Here is a 20,837-nt window from a genome sequence, read left to right as displayed (position 1 = left end):
TCCTCCTCCTCCTCCTCCTCCTCCTCCTCCTCCTCCTTTCCTCCCTCTCCCCCCTTCTCCTCCTCCTCCTCCCTCTCCCCCTTCTCCTTCACTTCTTCCTGTCTCATCAATCCTCTCCATGTACTCATCACAGTATTCTTTTTCCACCCCCATTCTCTGCCTCCCCTCATTTCTCATTGATCCTCAACCCTGACTGTTTCTTAAGCACTTCATCTCAGATCCTTCATGCTTCTTATAGATTCTATCCCTGATCCGTACAGTGTCGTGGACATAGTCACCCTCCACACAGTCTTCTCTTTGTGTTCATTATCAGAAACCTATATAGTATACATTATATAGTGTATAAAATTTTAACTAAAGGTGACTTATTACATGTAGATAAAGTGTGGGTAAGAATTGTGATGAAGATATTACTAATTAACAAGGAGGAACTGATAACAGTTACAGTTTACATAGGAGTGCATGTGGAAATACTTCTTTGTTTTAAAGATATTAGGTGTTTATTCAGTAGATATTAACATGGTGCTATTAATATTCATGAAGTTTATTGTGGGCTTTTGTAAGTTGAAATGCATGTGTAAATACTTGGCTTTGTAAAGAGAATCTTAGAGTTGTGTTTGCAACACAACTCTGTGCCTGTGTAGCATGGTCTGAATAGATCTCTTGGGCAGACTGATTGCAATAGCCAGCAACCATAGGGCTGCAAGAATTCAGTAAGATGGACAAAAAGGAGACTGTGTGTACATACCTTGTTTATGTATATACCAATATCCTTTTCCCCATTGTAAAATGGATGGCAGAGTCAGAACATGCCTTGACTCTTTGCTGGAGAAAGATACAGAGAGTAGGATCCCCAGTAATGTAATCCACCAGGATTTCATGTAGAGAAGCTTAGGGATGATGTGTGTAGAAGCAGTCTTCAACTGATATGAAGTACTTTGTAATTGAAGACCCGGAATAACTGGGATAATTTTAAACATGAAAGTAGTACTGTAGAGTACATAGGAGAGCATCCAAGGTTGAGGAGACATTGGAAAGTATAGAGACAAGTTGGTCTGTCAGATTTGTTGGGAACCTGGACCAGTACAAGACTGAAATAAGACAAGATCTCATGAGATGGGAACAAAGGGAATTATGGAAGATGTTGAGGGCAATTTCAGTGTTGGTGACTTCAGACCTTCTTACCAAATCCTGAAGTTAATCCACTAATCTGACTGTAACAGAAAGTGGGTAATTAACATCAGACATAAAATGTATGTAGAGCTTGCTGGGCCTAGTACTTAAAACACATGTACATGAGTAGCCAGCTTCTCTTGACTGGCACTCAGGTGATGATTACCAATCCACATTGAATCAGGTTATAGAGGCTAGACCTTGAAGGGTGGAAAACCAATTAATAACTCCATCTTCGTAGCATTGTTGAAAGATCCTTGAAAGGGTCTAGAAATTGGTGTCAATTAATGTGGGGCCACAGGTTTTCCATATAGTGAAACTTGAGATACAAGTCCAATAGAAATGAGGGGGTGATAAAAATTGAAATGTGGCTCAGCATTCCAGTATGAGTGAAGATTTGTCCCCAAACATGAAAGAATGCTGCATGACTGGTCTTTGTAGAGGTTCCACAAAATCCCTAAAGTATTGAGTGCATGTAATGGTATAGCCAGTACCTCCCCCAAAAACAAAATAATATAAAACTGTAATACTGTAGTGTGGTATGGAGGGATTAAGCCTAGATAGGACATTGTTGAAAGACCTGAACACCTCCAATGAATATTTTACAAAATTAAAGACAATAAGGCAAGTGGAATGTCTGTTGAGTAGGGTATGGAGAGGACAAGAGGTAGGTGAGTGAAAGATGTAGGAAATGTAATTGTATTAATCAATCGGTCAATCCATTGCCCCAGGTCTCTTGCAAGAGACCAGTTGCATGCATGTAAGGGTTAAATGACCAAAGCCCTTTGTGGACTGTGTGTTATTTTTGTTCTTCAACTAGTATAAATATTAATATTTTGTAGGCATAAATTGTCATTTATTCAAACAGTTTGTGTTGATGTTGGATTTAATCAATGTAAAAAAGAAAAGAATGTACGAAATCTAACATTCTGTTGTATTGTTGTAGGTTATAGAGACAGATTTCAGCTTTGGCTTTAGGGACCTGGATGTCCATCCCTCCCGTTCCTTGTTATACCACTAATATATCCTTGCCACACTGTTCAAGTCTCTTGGTACTGGGGTTCATGACAGAGCATAGGTGAAGAGTATCATTGTATGATTTGAAGTGTTCGATGTAGATGTATGGCGTAATACTCTAGGTAGTTGGCTAGTAGCAGTGCAGTGTAAGGTGTCTGGTGTACTCAGTTACATGTGCCAAATAGAAAGGCCTTCTGACTTTGCACTAGCTGCCATGGATGTCGCATATTATGAATCTTGGGGTTTGTACAATTTAAGTTGATTTCAAAATATTTCTAAATTATAAGATGGCATTGAAATATCTCTGAAAAAATATCTATTAGGCTAATGTATATTTTCATATGCCTGTGTAAACAGTTTATTACAGGAAGGTATGTAAAGTTTGCAAAGATTTGAGGACCCCAATTATAAAATATGTTGAGAGCCCCAGAGTCCAATGGGATGTACTTTCATTGCACAAGTCCATTCTTCATTGCTAGATGTGTTCTTACTGTTTGTTGTTGCATTTGGTGCTAACTCTCTGGTTGGTTCTTCCCTGGCAGTACCTGGAGACTGATGTCTTGCCGCAGGTAACCAATTATATGTATATGACCTAACAGCGTATGTGCATGAAAATAATGTATGTGTAGTGCATGTCTTTTTGCCAGCTTTCTTAGTTGCAAGTTTTGATGAATATATATCTGTTCATAGAAAGTAATTGGCAGTTTCATATAGCTAATTTCAAATGGCTGTTGCTGACTTGAAAAAAAAAAGTTTAACTAGAACAACTGTGTCTCAAGTTGGTCATGTTGAAAAACTTCTTTTCGATCTCTTCAGTAAAAGAAAATAGATCATAAGATAGCTCTTAAGGAAGGTGAGAGTATATCAACATTTACTGAATTATTGTGTACGACTCAATTTTCTACCAAATTTTGACTTGCAAAAGTAGTGTAACGAAGTAGAAAGTTATGTTTAAGATGGATGCCATCTTTTTTTTTTTTTTTAAGTATAGCAGAATTTTACCAATTATTGGTCTTTAAATCAGAAAATTGCATCCTGTGAAAATCGGGATACTTACGATAGAAATATATGGTGGACTCTTCATGATTGGACCATAGAAACCAATGTTTAGATACCCCAGTTGATATGGAAACTTGAGAAAGTAGGAAATGACATGGGGATTTTTATTTTTATTTATTGTTATAATTATTTTTCTATTTGTGTGTTTTATTTATTTTTTCATTTATAATATAAGAGGAATTTCTGAAATTATGGCAGATAAGGATGACCAGCGGGAAATGTTGTGGATGAAAAGAAGTGATAATGAAGATACCACCTATACTTATTTGGTGCTTAAACAGTTTAACCTAGGTGAGTCGTGATAGGGGATTGTGCGACATTAAACTGAATCAGTCATCAATAGATATGAATATGGTTGCAGAATGTGTGGAATTATTAAGGAGAACAGTGAATCTGCTGAGCAGGAAGACCCATATCAGAAGTGATAGATGTTTACTCATAGCTAAGTGGAGTGTGATAAACATGGACTAAAGTCATAATAAGATGATAGTAAAGCTACTTTGAAGGTGAATTGATAAAGAAGTTGTGATTAAAGAGATCAGGATGTAATCATGAACAAATAAGTGTTCTTGGCCAGCACAGAAATAATAGACAGAAGAGAACTTGTGCAAAGTGAGCCAGTACAAGCTGTTTTCACATATACCTGCAGACAATTGTTCTCGCCAATTCTTCAGTATGCCATAGTATCCACAGGGAAGAGACAAGAAAAGACATGACAAATTTGTCTTTCATAGTGATAGAATTCAGAAAGCAGTTATGAGATCTGGATGTGTTAGGCTTGTGTGGCTCTAGTGGTGGAAATCATGGTCCCTTGAGCAACCATCTACAATATTACAGATCTTGAGGACAACAATATTTGTCTAAATTGTGAAGTACTAGCATTGAAGTTGCATGTAAAAGAAAGCTCCACCATTGCACTTGTCTATGAGTTACTGATTTAATGTTGTAATGCCCTGAAAGTGCTCTTGGATTGAATTGAATTGAAGTAACTTTGGTCTTTTTTGGCCCATTTTCTAAGTATCTTCCAAGTCCATTATACCAGGTATGCTGGCAAGCTAAAATATGTATCAAGCAACCTCAAGTATGTGTATGGGCATATGAAACCTTTATGCTCCATGTAAAAGCATGGATATTTGAATTTGAAATGTGGAATCAGAAAGGAACCTTGCATTTGTACTGAAGACCTGATGGGGGAGACCCCTCCCTGCAGTTTTAGAGTAAAGAATTGTTGCAAATTTTGGTGAACACTGAAGGAAAGAATGGATAGAGTAGTTATTACTACACTCTAATTGCATCAAGGGAAAGAAGTTTTTAGATAAGGATACATCCAGTAAGTAAATGTCAAGCCATGTAAACTTGAAAAGAAAACAGGCAAAAAGAATGAAAGGAAGTGCGGGATACCGAGTATCATGTTTGAGTGTTTTACCAAAGAATGGTGTGAGCTCAGAGTGTACATGATTTCAAATTAAAATTTAAAAGAACGAATGTGTACAAAGTACAGTAGGGAATAGCAAAACAAGGTACCATAGATTTCGTCATTCTACAAGATAGCACAGAAAATCATGGGGTTATCGGCATTCCTGTACCTCCCGTTAGTAGTCTACGTCTACATTTATGCATGATTCCCAACAATATGGAAAGCATAGTTGCCCCACAAACTGTAAAAAACAAACTATTAAGAATATTGAAAGGTTGCACCAAAACCACACCAAAAGAACATCTTCACACACAAACCAATATGCATCTTGGAACACAGCACAAAAATGATAAGTATACAGTTCTGTGCAAGAGCCTGCAATCCTATCCACCCATGTCATTACATTACTAAATACACCAGCAGCTTATAACTCAAACATCTAAAGCAACTTAACATCTGTACTATGCAATGCATACATATAAAAACATGTTCACATTCAGATCACATGATCCTTCAAACCCCTCCAGACATTAGCTCTAGAAAGCGATCTGGCATTTTATCGAAACCAATCAAAACTGTGCTCAGGAAAACCCACCAAAATCCATCACTTAAATGGTGTCATATCTTGCTGAAACTCTTGATAGATTAGTATATTGACCTGTTCTTTCTAATGGTGAAAACAGATACAGTCGTACCTCGGTACTCGACCATAATCCGTTCTGAGGTGGTGGTCGAGCACCGATTTGTTCGAACACCGAAACCAATTTTCCCCTTATCACTGTCTTTCTTTGGACCCATTATTAAGGGCTAGAGCAACACGAAAAAGTTTAAATCTGGGAAGAAATACTCGAACAAACTGCGTACGTCTTACTCCGCTGGCGGTCTGAGTCGAACTGACGCTTACCCGCTGTTCGAGCTAGTCGAGTACCGAAAATCTGTTCGAGGTCCGATGCATTTTCTACTCGAATTTTTTGGTCGAGCACCGATTTGGTCGAGTATAGAGGCGGTCGAGTACCGAGGTACGACTGTACTATGTATCTGATAATTTTTTGTGAAATAATGGCCATTTTCATAATATTCCATCAGTATTGCTTGCAAAGCTCATGATAATGAAGTTTTCTATTTGTTAGATTAGGTTAGGTTAAGATAAATCTTAAAATTTTATGTGATTATAATTAATAATTTTTAATTATTTGATTTTATATGGTTTAACATCACGAACTCCTCCCATCGGAAGGCTAGGACAGTGCCCCTTACAGAGGGTTTTTCAAGATCGTGGATTCTGTGGAGTGTGGTGGGTATCATGAAACTGGTCAATATCTTATGAACCAAGGCAGTTAGGCAAAAAAGATCATATTTTTGGAAGGCTGAATAAAACCTAGCTGTAAACTGTGGGGTATTTCAGGATTTAAGTACATTTTATGGGTATATATTAGCTGGTTTTGGGTCACTTTTGACTAAGTGTCAATTCCCTTCAAAGAAATCCCTTGTCAGAAGCAAGAACCATTGGCACAACTGCAGTCAGGCTATCCAGCATCAAAATAATACCAACACAGAATAAGCCAGGCCACAGAAACAAACTACCCTAGATGCAATCACTGCACAGAAAAAGCTGAGCATATCCTGCATTGATCTACCTTGGTCGTAATCAAACAGCAACATATTTCTTCCCTTATGTTTTGCTGTTGCAAGAACCACACTTGCATGACTATATTGAAGTCATTGTCCAGCACCAAAACAATATAGAAAAGGACTAAACACTGAAACTGCCACAGGTGCAACCATCACATAAAAGACACTGAACACATACTCTGCCCCACTTTAGTTGTACCCAGACAACAATACGTTATTTATGTTTTGAGCAACTTTTTGTCCAATGTAGTGGCTGTTGCTGGATGGATTTATTAACATTTTTCATTTCACTAATTAATCTCTCTCTGTCTCTCTTGTATCTCATCTCTCTCCTCTTTCTCTCTCTCTCTCCTCTCTCTCCTGTTTCCTCTCTCTCCTCTCTCTCTCCTGTCTCCTCTCTCCTCTGTCTCCTCTCTCCTCTGTCTCCTCTCTCCTCTGTCTCCTCTCTCCTCTGTCTCTCTCCTCTGTCTCTCTCCTCTGTCTCTCTCTCCTCTCTCTCTCCTCTCTCTCTCTCCTCTCTCTCTCTCCTTTCTCTCTCTCTCCTCTCTCTCTCTCTCCTCTCTCTCTCTCTCCTCTCTCTCTCTCTCCTCTCTCTCTCTCTCTCTCCTCTCTCTCTCTCTCTCTCTCTCTCTCTCTCTCTCTCTCTCTCTCTCTCTCTCTCTCTCTCTCTCTCTCTCTCTCTCTCTCTCTCTCTCTCTCTCTCTCTCTCTCTCTCTCTCTCTCTCTCTTTCTTTCTCTCTTTCTCTCTCTCTCTTTCTCTTTCTAGATACAAAGGCGGGTCACCACGAACATAGCTCCCCTTCCCGTATAATACAACTAAATACACACCCACCCTACCTACCTACCTACCTACCTATTGTGCCATGTATGTTTCCACTCCTGCGATATAAATTTTGTGGAAGATTACAAATTTCTTAGTTTCTTTCATTGCAAAATCTCCTGTCCAGTTCTTCAGAGTATTATCTCTACAAATTTAGCTTTTGCACTATTATATCTTTGTAAATTTGTTCTCATATTTCTTTAGAATATGAATGTAGTAGTTTTAGAGGGATCTTTATTAAGTGTACTTGGTATGGCATAGGTGTTAAATGAGAAGATTAGGAGAAGGGAGAGAATAATTAGTGAAGAACAGTGTGGGTTTAGGAAAGGAAGAGGGTGCATAGATAAATTTTATGTACTAAGATATATGTGAGAAGCTTTTGGCAAAGAAAAATTATATCTTTTGGGGTTTTATTTTGAAAAGGTATATAACATTGGTGAAAGGCGTTGTGGGATGTGTTGCGGATGTATGGGACAGGAGGAAGTCTGTTGAGGTCAATAAGAAGTATTTCTATTAGAAGTAGATCTTGTGTGAGGGTATGGAATGGAGAGAGTGACTGGTTTGAAGTGAAGGTGGGGCTGTGATAGTGTTGGGTAATGTTGCATATATACAAAAACCTAGAATCGGTGGCAGCTACCTGAAAGTGGTGGTCCTTCAAGATGGACTTGAAAGAGAATTGTCTCCCAACTGCCTCTCTTCAAAACCCCTCAACACCCTTACTTCCATCTGGAGGTGGAGTCCTGGATGTGCTGACAGACTCCAGATCAGGCCCTAAGATCCCTGTCTAGCCATTCAAAAAAAAAGTGTGCTGATCACTTATACTGTCAACCCCCTTTCTGCTTCCCCTCTTAAATCCATGCCCAACCACCTCTATGGCCCCCCAGCTTTGGTATATTACTCACATGGATAGAAATACTGGATGTCACTGGTGAAATACAAATACAGTGCATACAGCAGGACACCACCACCACCTCTTCTTTTTATCATTATTATTGTTATGCTTATTCTTATTTTTATTCTCGTTCTTATATTTCTAATACTAAATATGCTTTTAATTCTATGTCTTCCTCTACTTCTACTTCTAGAAATGATGCCCAAGGATGACACTTTTATATATATATATATATATATATATATATATATATATGTATGTATATATATATATATATATATATATGTATGTATGTATATATATATATATATATATGTATGTATACCAAAAGTCCTTTCCCCCCTATAAGAGGGTGGCCAAGGCTTTACTTCCATTTTATAAGCACATGGCTGAATCAAAGTATGCTCTTTATTTTGACTGTGAAAAATATATACAAAAATAAGGGGTCATTTGTTCATGTTCTGACCAATTATTCTGAATTTGTAATATACAAGGGGACAAAGATGTGGTATTTTTGTCCCCTACTACAGGATGAAAAGGAAAAAGGAAGAAATGGAGCCAGAAATGGTAGAGGTGAGATTCATGGAAGTTAGTCTCCAATGATAAAAGATATGACAGGTCCATAGGTTTGTTATTCAATCAGTTGTTTCCTCAAGTAGCTGACAATAGCCCATGGAACTCCCCACAGATCTCTCTGGGAAGAAACTTCGGACTGTTGTCTGTGTTGTATCAGTGTGGGATGGTTTCTGTGTCACCAGCTGAAAGTGATGGGAAGAGAAGAACAGTTGTCAGCTTCCCATGTGTGAAAAAGTGGAATAAATATAGTTGAAGTTCATAGAGAGATATCTTGGGCCCAGTTTGGAGACTAAGTTTGAGCCCCTTAGAGAAGCACCTCCAAACAGAGGTGAGCGGGTTAACGGATTTTGAAAAGACCACCTTGAAGGTACCTGACATTGGTCCCATTTTGTTACTAAAGTCCTTGAATTACTGATGGCCTAAAACTTGTGTAGTCGGTACCTATACAAGATTTCCATCATGATATATAGGTATACTAAAATAGAGGAGAATTGTAGGTTATTCTGCAAATATTTGAGAAGTTGGTGAAAAAGAAATTGTATATACATATATGACCTATCTGTATATATATGTATGTATATACATATATATATATATATATAGATATATATATATATATATATATATATATATATATATATATATATATATATATATGTATATATATATATATATATATATATATATATATATATATATACATATACATATATATATACACCAAGGGCTATTTCCTCTTTACAAGGGCGGTAGCCAAGTCAAAAGGCTTATGCCCGCTCCCACCCATTTCACTCCCATCCACCACCCTTTCCTCCCTCTTATCTTATATGTGATAAATTAATAACGTGACAAAACTTGGCATCCTGGTGGCCAGTCAAAGCATGTGACATTAGAGGATATTGGAATGCAGATTGTATAAACTTTAAATTGTTGGAAATTTTGGGGGAAGGGGGTTGTTCGTGAAAGATTAGGACCCTCCATTGCTAAACAATTGTGAGAGTTCATAGCACTTCCCAGGTTAAGACAACCAGCTTTGTGGCCCGTTAATTTGCATTGCAACTTGGCATCAGGACACCATGCACAGTTGAATGAAATTATCATGTGAAGGAGTAGTAGGTATTTCACATTCCTATTTCCTACCATTATATTTACATTTGGCAAATTGACAAAACATTGTTTGCACAAATACCCACACAATCAGTTATGCAAGAACCCTGCAGAGACCACTGAAGTTAGGTTAAATCAGTTCTTATAAAATTTGCTCTATCACATTATGCTTTATTGTCGGATATGAGGAAATCCTGCCAAATCTGTGAGCCTCATTTCTGACCCTTGCATTAACTTTTGGCAAAGTGAGTACTGTTCAAACTTGTGGGTTGATGTCTAGCTGCCGTCTCCCCTCAAAGCTGCAATCTATTTCTTACACTTCTTGGTTTGCTGGAGACTGGTTGATTGACAATTTTCTTCACACTCTTATTTCTAGGAATTCAGAACAGGTGTAGTAGTTGTAGGAAAAAGGCAGGATCTTGTGAGTGTAGCTCTTTTCTTGCATATCACAATTTGGTAAATACTTCACAGCTTGGTGGGGGTGGGGTAGGCAATGCTTCTTCCTCAAGATGAGGGGAACTGAGGATGAACTTGCTGATTAAGAGCATGGATAGGAAGGAGTCCTTAAGTGTTGCTGTAGAAAAATTATAAACAGATTGTTAGCTAGGTAAACATATTGTGATACTTGTACAAACTAAACATTAGGTCTAAGAGTGAGGTATTTGTTAAGTGGATGTATGAATTTCTGGTAAATGGTATGAGTTGTGAGAACCATCATATGATGATGTGCATTCCTGACCCAGTCATTGACTAGCTAGGAACTTGTGTGTTGTGGGGACAGCCCACATCTCTTGTCCGTGCAGCATCTGTCACTCTCCTCTCCTTCTACGTTCCAGACTTTCTGATCCATAATGGCCAAAAACAATAGCCTTTTTATTTGTACCCCCTACTGTAGCATTACTTGGCATTTTTCATTAATCACAAGGCTTTGGCTGCTATGTGAGAAATAATAGAAATGCCACTGTTAATGGTTTCAATTAGCTTGAAAAAGTGATGTATGTAGGTTGAATTTAGAATTTATTAAAATTGTCTGTGTAAATTAAAAGGTGAGATTCAGGGAGATGGTACTCAGGTAAATCAAAAGAATTGTCCAAGATCAGATATGTAACAAAAAGATAAGGTGCTTAACTTTGTCTTGCAGAGGAGAGAGAAACTATTTATGCAGCCAGTCTTTTGCCCAGATATATGGTTAGCATTGTGAAAGGGTTGATGGGCTACTGTTCTAGGGTTAGGCATTGATTTCCATTGTTTAATAATCGGTCCTTTATTGTATTTTCAGTAGGCTGACACAAATACTGTACAATTTAGTGGGAATACTAATGAAGTACCTCAGATCTGGTTTAGATTATATTAAGGTAGTTTGAAGTCCAATCAATATAATTCTGTACAATTAAGTTATAATAAGCTGTCATTAGATGAGTTCCAAGCCTTTAGGTCATGTAAGAATATGGTACTGGATCATTTTTCCTGGAGTTGAAGAAAGAGGAAGATTATCACACTACAGATACATCCATTGCATGAAACATGTAGGTACAGAGAAATGTAATCCATTTTCAATTTAAAACTAAAGGGCCTGAACTTGTTGAACAAAAGCATGGATAGAAAGGATATAAAGATAGTTTCTCAAGTAGTGCTGTAGAAAAACAAAATGGATGGCTAGCTAGGTAAATGATATGGTACTTGTTACAAACTGAATACTAAATGTAGAAGTACTTGCGAAAGTAAAATAGGTTTTGATTTAATTACAATACTGGCAAACTGAGGTTTGAGTGTAATTCTGGGATAATGAGTTTGAAGTGCTGCTGAAGTGAAAAGAAAAGAATGCAGCAGAATTGGTCGGATCCAGGTGCTGAGGTTTCCTAGTTTTTGGTTTCGTATTGATTAGATGGTGAGTTTATTAGTCATGAAAATATCTTGTGAAATTTCAAAGCATGTATATGTAGCATGAAGCAAGTAAGAAATGCCATGTAGATTTATTGAAATTCTGGCTCATTTGCCTCAATATGTTTGTGTGTAGTATCACTATATCAAATACAACATTTCTTGTGGCCTGCAGGCTTCATCTAACTGTTGCCCTCTTCCCAGAAATATATATTTCTTAAGTTTGCCCTTTTTGTTAGTGCTACAAGTAGTTGTGAACAGTATTGGAGAATGGTATATATATTTATATATTGGAACAAATAGTGTGGTGAAAAGAGTATTATTGTGAAGTGATAGTGAATACTGAAATTTAATTTTGTAGCTACCGCTCATTTGTAAAGGTTAACACTTTCATACACTTCCCTCTATGATTCTTTCATTTAGCTTCCCAACGTCGAATCCAAGCTTGATGATGTGACGAGACTGATCGACAGTGACATCGAGAGAGAAGTTCGAAGAGGCAAAAGGGATTTTGACTCCATTGCAACAGATATCCAGAATACAGTACAGAAGTCGATACCAGAAATAAAGAAGAAAATTCGCCAAGGAGGTTAGTTTTCTAAAGCCCAGGCCTAGAATTATTTCATTCATCCAGATACATACATACATACATACATATATATATATATATATATATATATATATATATATATATATATATATATATATATATATACATACATACATACAGTGGCCGCGAAAAGTTTGGGCGCAAAATTATAGGCGCCCCAACTTTCCCCTAAACTCAAAACATGCGAAAAATACAACTTTCCACCCAAACTTTTCGCTATTTTTCAATGCTAGCGTTTGTACCCGTATTTAGCCGAGACAATACACACTATTTGGCAACTCTGTTTAGGCGCACTCGATGTCACATGGAGTCAGTTTCTAAACATCTCTCACGGAGAGTAGTCTTTTTTTTGCGGTGGTCTCTGTTTTTGTGCCTTGATATCTCCGTAATGGGAAGTGGTAAAGAGCTGGAAAGAGACACAGTTGTTACAATCATAACCCTCTATAAGGAGGGTTATAAGTGTAAAGATATTGCTACTCGTGTGGGAATTGGAGTGCGTCAAGTGCAAAAGTGGACCAAGAAATTTCGAGACGAAGGAAGTGACATCATTCGTACTCCAAAGCATCGCTCTGGTCGGCCAAGGAAGATATCAAATCGTACTTCTACGGTTCTAACTGCCTCCTAATAACCGTAGGAGGCAGTTAGAACCGTAGAAGTACGATTTGATATCTTCCTTGGCCGACCAGAGCGATGCTTTGGAGTACGAATGATGTCACTTCCTTCGTCTCGAAATTTCTTGGTCCACTTTTGCACTTGACGCACTCCAATTCCCACACGAGTAGCAATATCTTTACACTTATAACCCTCCTTATAGAGGGTTATGATTGTAACAACTGTGTCTCTTTCCAGCTCTTTACCACTTCCCATTACGGAGATATCAAGGCACAAAAACAGAGACCACCACAAAAAAAAGACTACTCTCCGTGAGAGATGTTTAGAAACTGACTCCATGTGACATCGAGTGCGCCTAAACAGAGTTGCCAAATAGTGTGTATTGTCTCGGCTAAATACGGGTACAAACGCTAGCATTGAAAAATAGCGAAAAAAAGTTTGGGTGAAAAGTTGTATTTTTCGCATGTTTTGAGTTTAGGGGAAAGTTTCTCATCCTATAATTTTGCGCCCAAACTTTTCGCGGCTACTGTAGAGAGAGAGAGACACACACACACACACACACACACACACACACACACACACACACACACACACACACACACACACACACACACACACACACACACACACACACACACACACACACACACACACACACACACACACACACACACACACACACACACACACACACACACACACACACACACACACACACACACACACACACACACACACACACACACACACACACACACACACACACACACACACACACACACACACACACACACACACACACACACACACACACACAGACAGAGAGAGAGAGAGAGAGAGAGAGAGAGAGAGAGAGAGAGAGAGAGAGGGGGGGGGGGCATTTTTTCCCCATACAAGGGAGGTAGCCAAAGTCAAAAAGCATAATTCCATTCCCACCCATTTCATCACCACTCCTCCGTATCTCTTTTGGCTCCTCCTGGATGATGGGTCATCCCTGCATCTTGCCCATTGCCCTGTGTCAGAAGCAGTGCAGCAAGATGTAGCATGTCCCTTCAGGCTGCGTCTCATACATACGAGGAGCACCGTCCTAGACTCCCGATAGGGGGAGTGTGTGACGTTAAACCATATCATCATCACTCCCTCACCCCCCATCCCCCATCCCCCACCCTTCCCCCACATGCATCACAGCATCATCCATACACAACCCTTCTCCATTCACCCCTATCTTCTGTCCTCTTCCATCCTACCTCAACACATTCCCCTCTTTCTCTGTGCCCCTTTTACCCCATCCATCCATCTTGTCCACGGTCACCCCCCTCATGTTCACTTCCTCCATCTCTGCCTTCCACACCTCTTTTACTAATCTTTCTTCACTCATTCTTTCCACGTGTCCAAACCATCCTAATACTCTTTCATCAACCCAACTCCTTTTCCACCCCCACTCTCCTTCTCACTTCTTTGTTTCTCATCCAGATACGTGCTTGAATTGATTTATTCAAAGAATTTAGGTGAATGTATATATGCTTAACTAAGTTTAGTATATGTAAGACACACAGCCCCATAGTAGCTAAGAACAGTTCTTGGTTCTTCTTCGAGACTTCTCTGGGAAGAAACTATAGACTTATCTCTGTTGTATTTGTGTGGGACTGTTTCTATTTCACTGGCAGAAAGTGGTAGGGATAGGGGAGGGGAGAGGAACAGAACAGTCCATGGTTGTCATTTCTCCATGTGTGAAAAGTAAGAAATACAGCTGGAGACAGTGTCTGCCCACCAGGGATGCATCTTTAGATGGAAGTATAGGAGTTGACAGGCGCTCTCTATCTCTCTCCTCTCCCTCTCTCACTCACTCACTCACTCACGGGTCATGTTGGTGGTTACTGATATTTACCTGTAGTCTTTGAGTCTTCTGTAAGAGAGAACTGGAGCATTGGATTGATTTATATATCTTGTTATCCAGGTGGCCAGCTGATGGAGACGGCCAACAACATTAGTCACATATTAGAGCAGATTGATGTAAGAGAGACAGGTCAATACCTGAATCTGGTGCATGATGCCATCAATGAATATGCTATGTACAGGCAAGTATGATTTGTTGACATCCTCCTTGATGTTTAAATCTTTTTATAATTTAGTATAATCCGTGGATATGTCATGTAGGATAACCATTACTGGTATCAGGTTTATAGTACAGACAGAATTAATTAAAGAAAAAGTATAATGGTTTATTCCATTAGTTTCTTCATACTGTTAACAGAAGGCCACTGATATTCCGCAAGAAACCAGGGGCAACAAGTGGATTGATTAATACTGTCAGATGAAGTTATTTCCAAGTCAGTAGTTATTGTAGATACAAGTGTGCCAGTATCTTGAAGTTTGATTTGTCAACCATCTAAGTTTCCAATATGATTTTTTTTTATTACAGATATTGGGGTTTCCTTGGAATATGCATCTTGTTGCTTGTTATCACCCTCTGCTTCTCATTGGGAGTTGTCTTTGGCTGCTGTGGTCGAAGACCAGACGAAGCAACATCGTGTCATAAGGCCACGGGGGCTTCTTGGCTCATGTGGTATGTAGAGGATATTAAAAGTTGATTGTTAAGTAGAACAGGTTTCTGTGGTTAGAATGTGGATGTGCCAGCAAGTGGCAGCAATGCCAACCTATAAGAGCCCTTATATACCTAAGTGCCGCCCCAGGGCAAAGCTCTCAGTGAGGCTCCCCGCAACCTCCCATGTCCACCATCACTGCCTGTTATAGCTATTGGCTTGCAAAATAAATGAATACCATATCTGAATTACCCACATTCACTGAATACACAAGTTACAGAAGACGACATGCAACACAGAGGTGAACTCAAAACATAAATACACAACAGTGTACCCTTCTCCAACAAAACAAAAGAAACTAAACAAACACTACCAGACAACTTAATTGAAATAATAACAGTCCAAACACAGATAAAGAAAACTACCTACATACATATACCAAAGACCTTTTTCCCCTTACATATTTAGACACAAACCACCACATCAGCCCCCAGATTTAACCCCTTGAGTACCGGATGTGTGTTTTGTGACACCTGTGTGTCACGCTGAGTGCACCCGCCAGGAACTGAGTGTGCTCCCCGTGACATGCACGTGTCACAGTTATGCTCTCAAGGCCTCGGTTTCTGGGTAATTTCTACCCACGTGGTGGCAAGTGTCTGTGTTTACAAACATAAGGCTCCAGCCATTTGTGGGACGGTTTGAAACGTTTGTTTGCGTAAGGTTGACGGGTCGGTAATGAAGGGGTTAATCACTCAATTCATGAACTGCATATTGGCAGTGCACACCCTTTGTGGGTAAACAAACCCTGCCACTAATTCAATCTCTCGTGTGACTCAGTTACATGTGTAGTGTTGTCTACAAACTCCCCATACAGAGGAGGAAAAGGTAATTTATATATGTAATTTTTATATTTTTCTCTTTTATTTCAGGGGTGTTGGTCTTACTTTCTTATTTTCGGTTGTGGTAATGACTGCCACCACTGCATTATTTGTTGTTGGGAGTGCAAGTGATATATTAGTCTGTGATCCACTTCGAGATCCTGATGATTCAGAGGTCTTTAAAGTTATTGCTGATCACTTCAAATTAGACTTCATGTACCCCGGTGGGGAGGCACCCAGTGTTATAAGTATTATTATGTAAGTTGACTATGTTTGAAACTGAAAAATATCTACAATTTGGTGTGAATTTGATAAGATACTGGTAATTTCAAATCATTATGACTAGGTGCATGTAAAAATTATTTTAAGTGCCAAAAGAAATATCCTTTTCATAAGTGATTGTTGATAAGTAATTTTTATTCAGATTTGATAAAAGTTGATATTTTATTTGCAGCAAATGTCATGCCAATGAAAGTTTATATTCAGTGCTTAATTTGGAGCAAACAAGTAATGATATTGCAGAACTTAAAAATTATCGAGAGCGTTTTAAACTGGATGAGCAGGTATGTTATAGATAAATGTTGTGTTTACCTAATTGTCTATCAAATGTATGTACCTTTTTCATTGAAGGTGAAAGAATTGTCTCTTTAAAGTATATTGTATTTATAGCATTATGCAGTCATGACTGTTAACACATGAACATTGTGACCTGCAGGTTGCAGCTCTTAAACGTCAAATTGAAGTGGATACAAATGTTGTCATCTTAACTCGAGAGGCAAAGCAGCAGCTGTGGGAACTGGCCAATTCTTCAGTTGCTGATAAAGACACGTGGGATTATTATACTGATATTGTAAGTTCAGTTTTTTGTTTTTGTTTTTTTAAAGGAATGTCTGTTGAAGAAGGATGGGAGAGGACAGAAGAGAGGGGTGAATGGAGAAGGGTTGTGTATGGATGATGCTGTGATGCATGAGGGGGAGTGGGTGGGGGATGGGGGGTGAGGAAGTATGTATGAGAAAAAATTTGATGCACCCCGAAGAGATTTCTCCCCATCTTCTCCTTTTCTGCATGAGGGGATGGAGAGGGGGGTTGCCGAATTTATGAAGTGGCCTTGATGTGGATGTGCTGTGTCTTGCGACACTGCTTCTGACCCAGGGCAGTGGACAGGATGCAGGGATGACTCATCATCCAAGAGGTGCCAAGATGTGAGGGAGGGGAGTGGGATATGTAGGGGATGGAATGGATGGGAATGGTTTCTATGCCTTTTTCTTTTTGGCTACCCCCCATGTAAGGGGGTATATGTATGTATGTATGTAAGTTTAGTATTTAGTGTATTTAATCCTTCACTACCAAGGGGTAGATTAAAAAAGTTCTATTCACTGTGGAAAGTGTTAATAGAAGCAGTCTAAACTTGTTTGATACTAAAGGGTTGCAATGCAAATGGTGGCTGCCAAGATAAAAGGAAAAGATTCTCCTGTTATGGAAGTGGTGAATATACATAATATTCTTTTGTATTAAAGTTCCCATTTCAGATTGTACTTTAATATTTTTATAATGATTATGTGTTGATAATTGTGTATATATACTAAAAGGCTATTTCCTCCTCATAAAGGGGGAAATGGCTGAATCAGAACATACAGCCATCATACTGCACTCCACACCCATCCAGAAATCCATTTATTGTCTCTCATGCTAGCTCCTCATGGATGAAGGGTTATCTGTGTCCCCTGCCACACTGCGTGGGTCAGAGTCATTGCAACAAAACCCAATGCTTTCGTCTTCTTTTATGGAATATCTATTTTCAGTTGGAGCAGAAAGTATTAAGTATTGACCTGATGGAACTAGCTGCACTCCTTAACCAGACAGCTGATCAGCTACCTGCAGGCTATGATAACACTTCAATTAAGCTCAAGAATGATGCCCTTTTCTGTGAGGTCAGTCACATAACTCATTTGTCTGGCAGTTCTTACATTGTGTTTTAGCAGTTCTTGTGTATTCTGAGGTGCTTTAATTCTTTGTCCTGGCTTGTATTTTTATTTCAGTCGCATAACATTACATTCTTTACTATAAATATAACTTTACAACTGTACATCAGGGTCAGCATCGGTGGGTAGAGTCCATTGGTGCCCTAACGCGCAAACTCAAGTCGACAACAGAGAGCTTGAATCAGCACCTAAAGTTCAATAAAACCAGCCTTCGTGAAGCCATCAAAGATCTAATTGGGCAGGCCGAGTATGCACAGAATTACCTTAGGACAAATGGCTCAAAGGAGGTGATAGAGGTAATTATGAGTTGTTTTTTTATCATCAGTGTTGTTTTATCTCGTGTAGTGAATATGGCCAACAGTGCATTGGACATCATTTATGAGTCTTGCAGTACAAGCACGTGCAGATGGAACTAAGTTGCCAGATAGTAATTTAAGGCCATACGTTTACAGTAGAGAATATTCTTGAAGCCTATTAGTTTGCAATGGAAGTTGCATGTTTTGAATTAAAAAAGATTTCTAATTGTGTATCATTCACTTACCACAGTGGTATATTTCCTGGCTTTATTATATATGCATTTCTTTCTAACAGCTGGTCGACCGATTTTCCAAAGATTTCCTTGGAGACATTGATGACTATGCAGTGCACGTGGAACTCATGGTGGAGAATGAAGTTGGCCGATGTGGTCCTATGTCCACTGTATACAATGCCACAGCGTCATCAGTCTGTAAAGATATTTTATATCCCTTTGTATGTACTTCTCAGTTTTGTATGATATTTATTCCACTTATTGATATGATTCATATATTCAATTGCTTAGCTGTGATATCTTCAAACATGGCAATAATGATGGTTTTTAAAGGACATGCTCTCACTATTGATAATTCAAAATGGAGTAGAAAACATTATTAACAATCCTTGTATATTACGAGGGGGTGCTGAAAAGTTCCTGGCTTTGGGTAAAAGAAAATACAGGAAAATCAGTTAATTATGATTTTATTCAACATATTCCCCTCTCAGATTCACACACTTGTTACAACAGTCCTTCAATTTTTCTAAGCCCTGAAAAAAGAACTCTGAAGGTTGGGCCTCCAACCAGGCCTCTGTAACAGCGATCACTCCCGAATCGGAGTGAAATTTTGTTCCCTTGAGATGTTTCCTTAGTTGTGGAAAGAGGTGATAGTTGGAGGGGGGCCAGGTCTGGGGAGTAAGGTGGGTGGTCTATGAATTCGAAGCCAAAGTTGCGTATTCTCCTTAGAGTTTCATGTGCTGTGTGTGCTGGTGCATTGTCCTGGAAAAAGAGGACACCACAACTCAGCTTTCCACGGCATTTCTGCTTCAAAGCTTCACGCAATTCGTCCAGCATAGATATGTAGTATTCTGCATTGATGGTGCAACCTGTTGGCAGGTATTTTATGAGGAGTACTCCATCTTTGTCCCAGAACACTGAGACCAGTACCTTTTCTGCTGACTTCTGGGTCTGAAACTTCTTGGGACATGGTGAACCGCTGTGTCGCCACTCCATTGATTCCTGCTTGGTCAGGGGATCATAGCGATGAAGGCAAGTTTCATCCATGGTGACTAAACGAGCCATAAAATCAGCCATCTCCGCTGCAAACCGGTCCAAAATCACCTTTGATGTTGTCACTGATGCGCTATTGATCTGCGTTCAGGCATTTCGGCACCCATTTTGCGGGAAGCTTTCTCATGTCTAGAATGTTGAGAATGATGTGGCCAACTCTTTCATGGGAAATCCCTAGAATCTCAGCCATGACTTTAGTCGAAATCTGGCAGTCCTCGAGAATCATGACGTGCACAGCATCGGCTTTCTCCTTTGTGGTTGTGGAAGTTGGCCGTCTTGACCAGGGTTTATCTGTGACCTCGAAATGACCAGTCCAAAACCTTGACACCCACATTTTCACTGTAGAGTATGATGGGCAGTCATCCTTCAAGACATTCTTCATCTCACCATGGATTTCTGCTGCCCCTTTGCCTTGCAAGAAGAGGAACTTCATGACTGCCCATGCTTCAATTTTACCAAAATTTACTGCAGGCGCTGCCATCATGTGTTGAACCTGCAAAAAGGAAAAAGATGTATACCATCATGCTTTTTTGCCTATTTTCTCTTAAATAGTTGTCCTACCTCCCTTGTAAAAGTAACAGCTCTACCCTTTCATGATACCCTTAAAGCCAGGAACTTTTCAGCACCCCCTCGTATAATTCTTTGACTATACTTTTTTCATGTATACAACTGTGTTCTCTATATCATCCAGAATGGTTTCTGGGCAAGTGTGGGATGGTGCTTCATGCTCTTCATCCCTTGCATTGTCCTGGCCATTTACTTGGCATCGCTTTATCGGAAGACAGAACCCTACCCAGGGCCTCTTAACGAGTCGTAAGTATGAAGTGTATGGTATGAAGGTTTGAGAGACTTTTAGATATAGTTCTGCTGTAGTTGTGAACTGAATACCTAACTGTAGTATAGCTAATTGTGTTACCTAAAAGAAAGTTGAGAAACTTGTATCTGTAGCTTTGGAAACTAATATATTAACTAAGAAATGGAAGTGAATGGTCTTTGAAAGGAAAGAAAGAAATGTTATTGATTAAAAGAGAAGTTTAGTAATTTAGATTGCTCAAA

At 39.1% G+C, this 20,837-nt stretch overlaps 1 protein-coding gene across 10 annotated transcripts in view; it reads left to right on the top strand.

Annotated features, from left to right (window-relative positions):
• The window catches only part of LOC143038666 (prominin-1-like), a 289,849-nt gene that overhangs the window by 218,690 nt on the left and 50,322 nt on the right, over window positions 1-20,837 (top strand). For 9 of the 10 annotated variants that reach the window (XM_076208179.1, XM_076208177.1, XM_076208187.1 and 6 more), the window contains 11 exons: window positions 2,733-2,759; window positions 11,998-12,163; window positions 14,754-14,874; window positions 15,219-15,362; window positions 16,269-16,475; window positions 16,672-16,780; window positions 16,933-17,067; window positions 18,020-18,148; window positions 18,310-18,495; window positions 18,791-18,949; window positions 20,473-20,594. In XM_076208179.1, coding sequence (XP_076064294.1) covers window positions 2,733-2,759; window positions 11,998-12,163; window positions 14,754-14,874; window positions 15,219-15,362; window positions 16,269-16,475; window positions 16,672-16,780; window positions 16,933-17,067; window positions 18,020-18,148; window positions 18,310-18,495; window positions 18,791-18,949; window positions 20,473-20,594 — 1,505 coding nt within the window. The remainder of the gene's footprint in view (window positions 1-2,732; window positions 2,760-11,997; window positions 12,164-14,753; window positions 14,875-15,218; window positions 15,363-16,268; window positions 16,476-16,671; window positions 16,781-16,932; window positions 17,068-18,019; window positions 18,149-18,309; window positions 18,496-18,790; window positions 18,950-20,472; window positions 20,595-20,837) is intronic. The other variant, XM_076208182.1, reaches the window with a different exon arrangement.

Source organism: Oratosquilla oratoria, chromosome 24, assembly GCF_046742065.1.
Source record: "Oratosquilla oratoria isolate Oo_2021 chromosome 24, ASM4674206v1, whole genome shotgun sequence".
Classification (NCBI taxonomy): Eukaryota; Metazoa; Arthropoda; class Malacostraca; order Stomatopoda; family Squillidae; genus Oratosquilla; species Oratosquilla oratoria.
Note: the sequence above shows the minus strand (reverse complement) of the source record. Positions and strands in the feature narration are given on the sequence as shown.